The following is an 11,896-nucleotide window of genomic DNA, read 5'->3' as shown; positions in this document are numbered from 1 at the left end:
CTTAGATCTATTTTGATTGATTTCATCATCATTCTTGGAGTTTAAAACCTTTTATTAACAGATTTGGCTATTACAACATGCACGGAAGGGGAGGTAGAGTGAAGACAATTTCAAAATTTCTTGTATTTTTCATTTCTATCGTATTTGCTAAATTACAGATTTATAATTTTTAGTGCATGTTTAGCTTGCCATTAGGGCAGTGATATAAATTAAATCGTGCTGGACAATTTTCAGCAATCCGTTAATAAAATCTGGTTTTTAATTAAAAAAAAGTTAAGTTTTTATGCTCCAAAATCATTTCTCAATCATCTTGGATTTAAACAATATTTCAAATTAAATTAAATTAAATTTATCATTCAAATGTATGCCATCACATTTATTACCTCTTACCCGTATACAATTTTTAAAATGTAATAAAACTTTTCCGAAAAATTTAACACTTGACATTTCCCTCTCAATTTTGTGCCCCCTAGGCAAGTGTACCAACCCTAATTTATTTACATCACTCGAAATTTATTGCAACCCAAATAAATCGATATGCAATTATCACAGTAACTAAATGTAGATAATTTTCGATGATGTCATTAGTTCAGCTTATAAATCACAAAAAGTACCAATTTGCATTTGCATTAGCAATTGTTTAACAACAAATGACCTATGTCGCCCTCCTCATAATTGAAACTAAGTTCATATCCTAAAACGATCTATAAGCCTCGTACCATGCGTCCATTTTGAGGTGTAATCTGTATAATACTCAGAAAGATGAATTTCCCGATATATTGGGGGATTTGTGTCGGATAGAAGTTCCTTCAACGGTCCAATGGGTTTCGAACTCCGATTAAAGAAACAGCCAGCTGATAGTCGCGGGACATCTGATTTAGCTAGTACTCTGTGCTTCACGCTCTTGAATTTGTCATTGCTAATCAGCTGCCAAAATTGGTGAAAGTGAAAAAACAAATTTCCTACAAACACAAATCTGCAAGCCCTTTTTGTTGGAAAAATACTAGCAGACGTCAAACTGAATTCATGGTAAAACTGTTTGACTAAAAAGGGCCAAACCAATATTTACCTCTTGAATTATTAGTTGCATTAATTTACCCCATATTTCTTATCTAAAATATGATGAAATTGCACTGATTTAAACCCTCTTTCTTTTCTTTCTTTTTTGTTTTTGGGTTGATGCAGTCCATAATCCAACGGGTTGACTAATGCAAAAATAAGTTTATAGAGACAAATTTCATATTCCAGCACAATTCCCGAAGCATAAACTGCATTTTTTCCCCTTTAAAAAAAGGAATCAGATGATGACTCTGGCAGACATAGTCTAAGTTCTTTTTGATAAACTAGCTAAAATTAATGAAATTGCACCTGCATGAAGTCTCCAGCATTTACAACCAAAGCTCCTTTGGTCGGAGGCACGTCCACCCACTGGTTCTGATGAAGAAGTTGGAGGCCACCAACGTCCTCCTGCAGGAGTATTGTGAGAAATGACGGGTCTGAATGCTGCCTGGCGCCCAGGGTTAGGTGTGGCTCCGGGCAAGTTGGGTAATAGTGACAAGCAAACCGTCCACCTTTCAACCACCCATTTCTTGAAAGATAGTCTCTGTTTAGACCAAGAGCCTCAGAAAATAGACCGGAGAGAGTGTCCTCTAGCTTCAATAAACATTCCATATAGCTAACAACAGCTTCCCTGCCACAAAATATCCAAAAAAAAAAAAGAAAAAAAAAGTGATTAATTTTAAGTCTTTAATTACATCTACATCTTTTAGACCCTCTGTTTAAGGAGAAATTCTTAAGACTACGATGAAATTCAAAATCATTCTATAGAAAGAGTGTTTTCATGCTGTGGACCAAAGGATCCTCCCATCTGGCAAACATGTACTACTTTTTTTCATTGGAGCTCACACTTGATAAATGTAAGGTGAAAATTTTGAAAAAACCCATTCACCGAGAGCTCGCATTCAAAGCTTGCATAAACGACAGCCCTGGCCTTGAAAATACAAAAAAAAAAAAAAAAAAAAAACACCTCGTGTAGGATTTTCTTTAAAGTTCATGACAGTCTTGGGATTTTTTTTTCCCTGTCTTAATATGAGTACTGAGAAATAGATCTAGACCTAACTAAGTGTACGGCGAAAATTCGTATTCTCAAAATTAATCATACAAATTAGAAAACCGAAGTACCTGCAAATTGTTGGTAAACCATGAGGGTCCAATATATCTTCTGGAAACCTGAATGAAAACGTATCACGCCAGTCGGTTGGCTGATTGCCGTCTAGAGACGAAGTGGTGAAGAATTTCACACTTTGCTTTGGATCATGAGAATAAAGTTCGCTCTTCACCTCTGTGGGCTGTTCATGGAACTGTTTCTGACATTCTAGTAACTTGTCCAGTTTACTAATGGGTATTCCATGATTGATCAATTGGAAAAATCCCCATGTCTCCAATGCTCCACGAATCTGATCAACAATTTCTTTCCGCTGATGATCACCATATTGAAGATCTTTCAGATGAATCAGAGGGACCAGGAGATTGTTATTGGTGGGATATTCAGCTAGTACTTTTTCGTCATGGACGAACATTCTTGGGATTCTTACCATCCCGGAATCCACTAGGCCTTTGACCCCTGCTTTTGTTTCACGAAATTCTTTGATTTCCCTGGCGCGATCATGTTTCAACTGGGGCTCCATTTGAAAATTGCTTCAGGTTGTAGGTTTTGTTTGGAATTGTGGTGCACTAACTTGTCTATCTTACATACAACTAGTAGTAGTTCTCAAAGGCCTCAAACTTTTCCAAAAGATTCAAGTAGTTATCAAAGTTGAAACCTGGCAAGGCATGTCCAATTTCGTCAACTCGCTACCACCAAAAATGAAGGGTTAACCAGTCATAACCCTGTGTGTTATTGCATGATACCATATGACCCCTAAATGTTTCAAAATATCCATATAATCCCCTTAATATTTTATATTAAATAAAAATTTCATGGAAAATAGTCTAGATAATGCCATTAGTTGAAATACTAATACACCCTTACCTAAACACTAAATTTAATAAATGTCTGACCACTACACATAAAACCGTAGAGAGATTATGTGGATAAATGTTAAACCATAAGGAGGTTAAATGGATATTTATACAACTACAAGGAGGGTAAGTGGATATTTATATAAAACTACTGGGAGGCTAAGTAGTTATTATAATTTCATGACATGCACTTTTGAAACGTGTCTCGGTCAATTGCTCTAATTGGAGATGCTTTTCGTTCATTTTTCGCTTTATATAAAATTGCAAAGGAATTATGTGAGTGTTTTTTGTAACCGTAAGGGGTATGTGATATTATAAGGCAAATTATATTTTATCCTCCCGTGATTTAGTGTTTTTTAACATAACCCCCCCCCATGATTTCAAAAGCTATACATAACCCCCTTATGGTTTGGATTAAAGCGTTAAAGTAACGGAATTTGCAATCCAAAATGGAGTCACTTAAAATGTCAAAAACACCCCTATGTAAAATTAAAAATTATTTATTAACGACCGGGGGTTATGTGTATATTTTGAAAATTATAAGGGGGTTATATGCTAAAGCATTAAATCATAAGACAGTTATATAGTAAAACATAAAATCATACGCGGTTATTGCGTCATGTATATTATATTTATATATTTTGGTCACTTCAACAATTTTAATTTTTAAACAAGGGTAATTTCGATATTTTCAAAAGTTCCGTTATAAATGCTCATTTCCGTCATTTTGACACTTAAATCCAAACAATAAGGGGGTTATGTATACTTTTTGAAACCATAGGAGAGTTATGTACAAAAATACTAAACTATAGGGGGTAAAATATAATTTGCCCTATATTATATAAAAGCACAGTAACGTTATCAGTAATTTACTCAAAAATTTAATGTAAGACTTCGAACCGTTACCTTACTTTAAGATCGGAGACCAATCTAAGTAACATATTTTTGCATAGAAAACCGAACTTCTTTTTTATTTAAAATTGTCATCACGCCTGCAGCCACATATTGTTTCAGCAAAACAAAAAAAGGGGAAAAAAAGGACTCAAATCTAGGGAAATTGTTTGTCACTATTTTAAGTATTCTTCAACAAACAAGGGATGGTCAAAATTATCCGCTAACCCGAAAACCCGTTATATCCGATCCGATCCGATCCGAAAATTAGGATATCCGATTTTTATTATTTGATCGGGTCAAAAGAGGGTCGGGTACCCGCTAAGATGCGAGGCGGGTTAGGGTCACATAATTAAAAATTCGCGAGTACCCGATCCTCCCCACATATATATATATTTTTTATTTTATTTTTATTTTTATACATACACTATAAAATAATAAGTTAGAACTAAATAAGTAATTTTATTGAACAAATTGCATTACAAATATGAGAGACTATAGTTTATTTACAAGATTCATTTGTAGAGGCCATGATCTTATATTTTATAGAAAAAAGTTTAATTAATGTGGAACATATATATTAAAAATTGTGCTACTTATTTCAAACATTTATTGGTTTTGAATTCTTTTAATTTTTGTCTTTTATCTTATATTCTCTTCACATGCTTGTTTCTTGGTGGAAAACCCTTTTTTAGAAAAAAAATTTATTAAATCTTAGATGAATGTGTAAAATATAAATTAAATTGGTATAAATCATTTTTTTAAAAAAAGTAAATGATAAATGGGGCGGGGCTGGGCGGGTACCCGCTGACCCGACCCTATCTCTGCGGATACCCTATAATCTGGTACCCGCTGATATGCGGGGCGGATAAGGGTTAGAAAATGGCTGACCCGCAAGATGCGGGTCGGGTCAGCCAAATGGTGAATGTGGCGAGTACCCGACCCGCGCCCACCCTTGAACAAACGTGCCCATAATCAAGCTTGTACAAATTCATTGATTTACAGAAAGATGCAAGAATAAACTAAGAAATTGAAATTGAACCAAGAGAACTATTATACTGACTTTTGGATATAATTTTTTATTTCTAGATGGTAACGATGTGCTTCTGACAGTATTGGTGAACATGAAGTTTGCCATCTCATCTAAACTTACAGCTAAAATTAGAGGGGTCAAAATGAGTAACTCAAAATAGATATAATTAAGTAATGGATATAATTGAATCAACTCATATATATTCATTTAATAAATGGATCAAAATGAGCAAACTCATTTACACCCATTTAATAAATGATTATGGACATACACAATTACCCATTTATGATTCACTCGAAATTTTACTTTTTTTTAAAAATATTTTTGCGTGTTGTTTGACAAAAAATAATGTCATTTTATTATTATTAGATGGGTATGAATTTTAAATTTATGTGCTTATAATACCCAATAAATATTGAGTTTAAATGCATAATTATTTTATAAGGATATAATTGGATGAGTTGAGTTAACTCATTACTCACCAATTAAATGAGTTTAATTGGGTATTCAATTAGACCCATTCAAAATTCAATGCATACTCAAATCCATTTATTAGTGAACGGATTTGGGTGGATCAACATAATTAATTTGTGAGTGACACCTCTATCAAGATTACAAAATGGAGAATCTTTTCTTTGTTTTTTTTTTCCCTGATAAAACAGAATGCAGAATCTTTGCTGAGCAAGCTTGCAAATAGATTTATTTAAAGTCCTAGAACATGATGCAATTTGACAGTTGGCAACAAATAACTGTTCAAGCATTTGTTATGCACCGACATGCACATAGACTTGGTACAATTATATTTTGTAGAGTTTCTTCGAATCATTGTACATGTTCAAAGTTTTGGTGTACAAATGCATCATAATATTGTACTGAATATATGTTAAATATTTTATTCATGTACACTACTTTTACTTTAAATATAATAATATAAAATAATTTTACATTAAGTAATATATAAAGTATAACAACTGAATCATACTAAACTCCAATTGCACCGGCTGCTCTCTTCAATGGCACTTATTTTAAGTTTTAACTTTGCCAATGTGCCAGAAACATGCGTTGTTCAATCAACCAAATTTCAATATGATGAAAATCATTACTAATTAAATTGTTGAATGTTTGGTAGATTTCATTTAGGTTTGTTTTAACCACCGAAGAAGAAATAAACACAAATTTAAAGTAATCAACACAAATTTGTTCTAATCAACCAATTCTCGTGTTTGAATAGTTTTTAATATTGTAAAGTTCCACTTACCGCGAATTGATTCAAAACTATTTTCTTAATTTTGTAAAGTTCCACTTTTAAATGATTATTAAATAAGAAAAACCCACTGTTTGATTGGGAAATCCAAAACAGATTTCCTATCATTTTACATTCTAAAATTCGCATAGACTTTTAAAATCAAGTAGCTTTTTATCTGTAGATTTTTCTATTCAATGTATCTGATTGATGCTTAACATACCTCTCTTGAGTTAACTTTTTATGTTATGAATCAAACTAGGATCTTCCTTTCCTCTCTATCTCTTCTCTTCTTCAAATTCTCTCCTCTTCTCAAAGGCTTCCCTCTTAGGGAGGGCAATCACACTATGGTCTCTCTCCCATGAATTTCGTTTTATTTTGTTTTTCTAATAAAATCTCTTCTAAATTTTCTTAGTTAGAGCCTTTTATTTCTCGTAAAGATTCCTAGTGAGGATTTTTTTTTTTCTAGGGAATCAAATGGAGATTTTTGTGTTGCTTTTTTTCTAACTTTGTTGTTAGCTCTTAATTCATTTTAGATCTAATCGTCAGATCTGAAACTTTTTTGCATCTTGAATACATTTCGACTGATCTCATCATCACACTATTGGAGCTTAATATCGTTTATTAGCAGATATGGTGGCTATTGCAACTGAACAGAAGGGGAGCTGCAGTGAAGGTAATTTTAAAATTTCTTATATTTTTCAGTTCTGTTTGTAATTTTTCAAATCTATCATATTTGTTAAATTATAAATTTGTAATTTTCAGTGTATGTTTATCTTGCCAATAGGGTAGTGATATAAATCAACTCGTCGTGGATGATTTTTCCAACAATTTGTTAATGAAATTTGCTTTCTATAAAAGAAAAAAAAGTTAACTTTTTATGCTCCAAAATCATTTCTCAATCATCTTGGATTTAAAAAACATTTCAAATTTAATTAATTTGTACCTAATTTATCATTCAAATGTCGACCATCACATTTATTACCTCTTACGCTTATACAATTTTTTAAGGAAAAATCATTCAAAACGTCCATCACATTTTGCAAAATAACTTTTTTCATCCTTCACTTTTAAAAATGTAATTTTACGTTCCTTACAAATTCACATTGATCAAATTTGATCCCTACTTAGGTTGCCGACTAGTTTTTTGTCGGAATTCACTATATGCCTCGCACGTGATCATATTTTAAAGGCAAAATTGTCAAATCAAATTTTATATAATTCGATTCATATTCTCTCACATTTTATAAAATAAATTTTTTCGTCCCTTTCATTTCACAAAATGAATTTTTTCATCCTTCACATTTTTCAAAATGAATTTTTTCATCTTTTATTGATCATGTGTGTGAATAATTTTTTTTTTAAATCCATGTATATATCTATTTGATTTCACCTGAACAGCACGAATAGCATGTGAAATCAAATAGAGATATATTACATATTATTCGTACTGCTCAAGTAAAATCAAATAGATATATACATGGGTTTAAAAAAATTGTTAGTTTTTCACTTATATTCATTTTCTTTTACTCAAAATTTGAAAATAAAGAAGAAATTTAATCCTAAATATTATCGAGTGTTTATATCGAATTAAATTTGGACAGAAAAAATAAACAAAAGAAAAGTATGACAAAAAGAAATAAGTGATTGGCATTTTCAAATTTTAAGACAATCACAAGGCAAATAATTCAACCATTGGTCTTAAAAGTGTCGAGTAGAAATTTCAGATTTAAACTGAAATTTTTTAATTTGTTAGCACAATTATAGAATTCGAGTTAGGACCCATTAATTAGATGACCATATTATACAAATCAATAAATAAATTATTACCAAAAGAGAAATGTCACAAATATTGAATATGTTCAAATGGTGAAATCATATAAATATATACACCGGTTTCAAACAAAATTATTAGTTTTAAACCCCTATAAATATATATTGAATAGCATATGTATAACTACGATTAGCATTTTTAGATGAAATCCAATAGAGATAAATTACATATTATTCGTACTGTTCAGGTAAAATCAAATAGACATATACGTGGGTTTATAGAAAAAAAGTTATGGATGAAAAAATTCATTTTGAAAAATGTGAGGGATGGAAAAATTCATTTTTTGAAATGTGAGGAACGAAACAATTCATTTTGTAAAATGTTAGAGACAAAAAAATTTATTTTATGAAATGTGAGGGACTATGAATCAGATTATGTAAAAATTTGATTTGACAATTTTACCCTTAAAAAATGATCACATGCAAGTCACGTGGTAGATTCCAACCAAAAACTAGTCAGAAACCTAGGTAGAGATCAAATTTGGTCAATGTGAATTTGTAAGGGACGTAAACTTACACTTTTAAAAGTGAGGGACGAAAAAAGTCATCTTGTAAAATGTGAGGGACGTTTTGAACGATTTTCCCATAATTTTTTATGTTTGGACGATAACGATGTCCCTCCGACGGTATTGGTAAACATGAAGTTTGCCATCTCATCTAATCTTGCAGCCAAAATTAGAGTTGTAAAAATGGGTGATTCGGATGGATTTAAGTAGGCCATAATAAATTAATGGGTCAAAATGAGTCAATCCATTTATATCTATGTAATAAATGATTTATGGGTATATCCAATTACTCATTTATAACTCACTTGAATCTTTACTTCTAAAAAAAAAATTCGCATGTTATTTGACAAGAAATAATGTCATTTTATTATTAGACAAAAAATTTATTGCATATTCAAATCCACTTATTAGTGGATGGGTTTGGGTGGGTTAATACAATTTTTAAATTGTGGTTGACACCTCTACCAAATACAGAATGCAGAATTTTTTCTTTTTTCTTTTTTTGGGATAAAACAGAATGCAGAATCTTTGCTGAGCAGGCCTGCAAATAGAATGCGGAATTGTTTCTTTTTTATTTCGATAAAACAGAATGCAGAATCTTTGCTGAGCAGGCCTGCAAATAGATTTATTTAAAGTCATGGAACATGATAAAATTTGTTGTTGGCAACAAATAAGTGCTCAAACATTTGTTGTGCACTGGGTCCTCTCCCCACTGGCACTTATTTGAACTTTGCCAATATGCCCGAAACATGCATTATTCTAGGTAAGCTTATCAACAAAGGCAACCTATTTGGTACTTGGCAGTTGGCATTCCATTTAGTATTCGAATGGATGGGCCAATTTACGGTTAAAAATATGATGAAATTTGACAATTGGCAATAAATAAGTACTCAATTATTTGTCTCCCACAAAGGTTGGTTGGCATTAACAGGCAAAAAGAAGGGAAAAAAAAGTACTCAATTATTTGTTAAGACTAATTTCACTTTGCACCCTCCAAATTATAATTAATTCTCAGTTTGCACCTGAAGTGATACCCACTAGCTATCTGGGATGAAGGTGTTGTCACGGAGGCTTATAGTGACGAACTGTAGAGTGTTCATGACGCGTTCTTGCTACCACAAAAAGGCCAAATTTTATAGTGAGACTTTTACCCTAAACTCTCAGTGTTATTAGTGGCACTATGCACCTAGTAATTTGGAAGAAAATTTTTTACTTTGCATATCTAAATTATTAAAGATTTTCACTTTGCATCCCCCAACTCTAATATTTGGACACAATAAACCTTCTAACTCAGTTTTAAATTAGTATAACAGATCTGGAAATAATGTATATATTTCTATGCCAAAAGGGTATAACATTTTGGTCGATACATGTTCAAGGACAATATAGTCTTTTGCACCTGTTTTGAATGGTCAGAGTAAGTGGTTTGAGAAGAGGATAAAATGTGACAATTAACAAATTACAGGGGATTTAGTGTATTTAACCTAAGAATTTAATGAAGAAAGGGCAAATTATCCGTTTGGCCCTTGAACTTTTAGTTTAGGTAGAACTTAACCCTCCAATTATTAATAGTCAACTTTTAACCCTCCAACTTGTAAAATAGGGAACGCGTAGCCTTTTTGCCCAGTTTATCCGATTTTGCAATCGAAAAGACAAATCACGAGAATGGCAATATACTTTGTAGAATGGCCTTTTTGTGCGCACAAAAACAACCAAAAATCGAATCAAGTACATCATCTTCCCAATCAAACGAAATCCCTTACTCATCTCAACACACGAAATTGCAAAGGAAAGGGAGAGAGGTGTTCATCAAGAGCAAGCAAGAATGCACAAATATCGCAGCCCTCCCCTTCCTATTTGTCCTTGTGATAAAGTCACAAAGATGATTACTTTGTCGACTGATAGAAATCCGGGGAGAAGGTACGTTGTTTGCTCACAAGAAGTTGATGGCTATGGGTATTGGAATTGGATCGACGAGCAGATGTGCTGCTATTCTGTTGAGTTGATACTTGGTAAAGAAAAGATCCCTGCGATAGTAGCAATGGCTCTATTAGTGCAATAGACAAGAAAGGCCCTTCTACAAAGCATATTGTCATATACCATAAGTAATTTCCCACTGCTAGTCCTGTGTAAAAAGGTATGTAGAATGCTGTAGCAGATTCAAGCTCCAAACTTCTGCAATGGTAATTCATCATTCGGTTGTGGTGAAGGATCTCCAAAGCAAACTAGTCAGTCCAATACGATGCCTGCCTGAGATTTTCAGGAACAAGTTCTGAAATCCCATTTGCGACTTTTCTGAGAGCCGTGATTTGAAAACAAGTCACAGATCAAGTTTCAGGGGTTCAGCTCATGGCAATTTTGTAGCAATTCATGGTTAAAATATGATGGGAGGTAGGGGTGGGTGCAGGTCGGGTACCCGCCCCATCCACCATTTGGCTGTCCCGATCCGCACCATGCAAGTCAACAATTTTCTGACCCTTACCCACCCTGCATATCAGCGGATACCCTATACCCGCTGAGATAGAGTCGAATCAACGGGTACCCGCCCCATCTCATTTATCATTTAATTTTTTTAAAAAAATGATTTATATTTATTTTATTTTATTTTTTTATCTAAGATTTAATAAAGATTTTTTTTCTTAAAAAAAGTCTTCCACCAAAAACAAGCATGAGAAGAGAATACAAGATAAAAGAAAAAAATTCAAAAAATTCAAAATCAATAAAAGTTTAAAATAAGTAGCACATTTTTAAAATATATGTTCCACATTAATTAAACTCTTTTCTATAAAATATAAGATTATGATCTTTACAAATGAATCTTGTAAATAAACTATAATATCTCATATTTGTAATGCAATTTGTTCAATGAAATTACTTATTTAATTCTAAATTATTATTTTATAGTGTGTATAAAAATAAATAAATAAATAAATAAATATATATATATATATATATATATGCGGAGCGAGTTAGGTACCTGTGGATTTTTAATTATGTGATCCTAACTAGTCCTTCATCTTAACTGATATCCGACCCTCTTTTGACTAGATCAAATAATACAAATCGGGTATCCTTATTTTCGGATTGGATCGGATATGACAGGTTTTCAGGTTAGCGGATAATTTTACCCACCCCTAATGGGAGATCATAACGTAGACTTTACCATATGGGCAAAGAACGTTCAAGTTCACGGCCATTTGGTTAAAGCCATCAAAGGTGGCGGAAAGACCAGATGTAACAGTAGTGGAAGGAGGGAGGAGGATTTTTTGGGGGGTGGGAAGTGGCGAAGAAAGGGAGAGAGCAAGCGGAGAGGAGAAGGAAGACAATGCTTTGTACTATTTTTTAAAGGCAAGGGGAAGATGATGTAAT

The 11,896-nt window shown here is 32.6% G+C and overlaps 1 protein-coding gene across 1 annotated transcript; it reads right to left on the bottom strand.

Annotated features, from left to right (window-relative positions):
- Window positions 1–560: 560 nt before the first annotated feature.
- On the bottom strand, window positions 561–2,784 carry LOC113704810 (1-aminocyclopropane-1-carboxylate oxidase homolog 1-like). The gene is made up of 3 exons (XM_027226682.2): window positions 2,182–2,784; window positions 1,369–1,690; window positions 561–927 (listed from the first exon to the last, which is right to left on the bottom strand). Exons 1-3 carry the CDS (start codon window positions 2,685–2,687, stop codon window positions 688–690), a joined length of 1,068 nt encoding a protein of 355 aa, XP_027082483.2. The 5' UTR covers window positions 2,688–2,784; the 3' UTR covers window positions 561–687.
- Between the last annotated feature and the right edge of the window lie 9,112 nt (window positions 2,785–11,896).

The sequence above is a fragment of the Coffea arabica genome, chromosome 8e (genome assembly GCF_036785885.1).
Source record: "Coffea arabica cultivar ET-39 chromosome 8e, Coffea Arabica ET-39 HiFi, whole genome shotgun sequence".
In the NCBI taxonomy this organism is placed as follows: domain Eukaryota; kingdom Viridiplantae; phylum Streptophyta; class Magnoliopsida; order Gentianales; family Rubiaceae; genus Coffea; species Coffea arabica.
The sequence above is the reverse complement of the archived record's forward strand: the minus strand, read 5'-3'. Positions and strand labels throughout refer to the sequence as shown.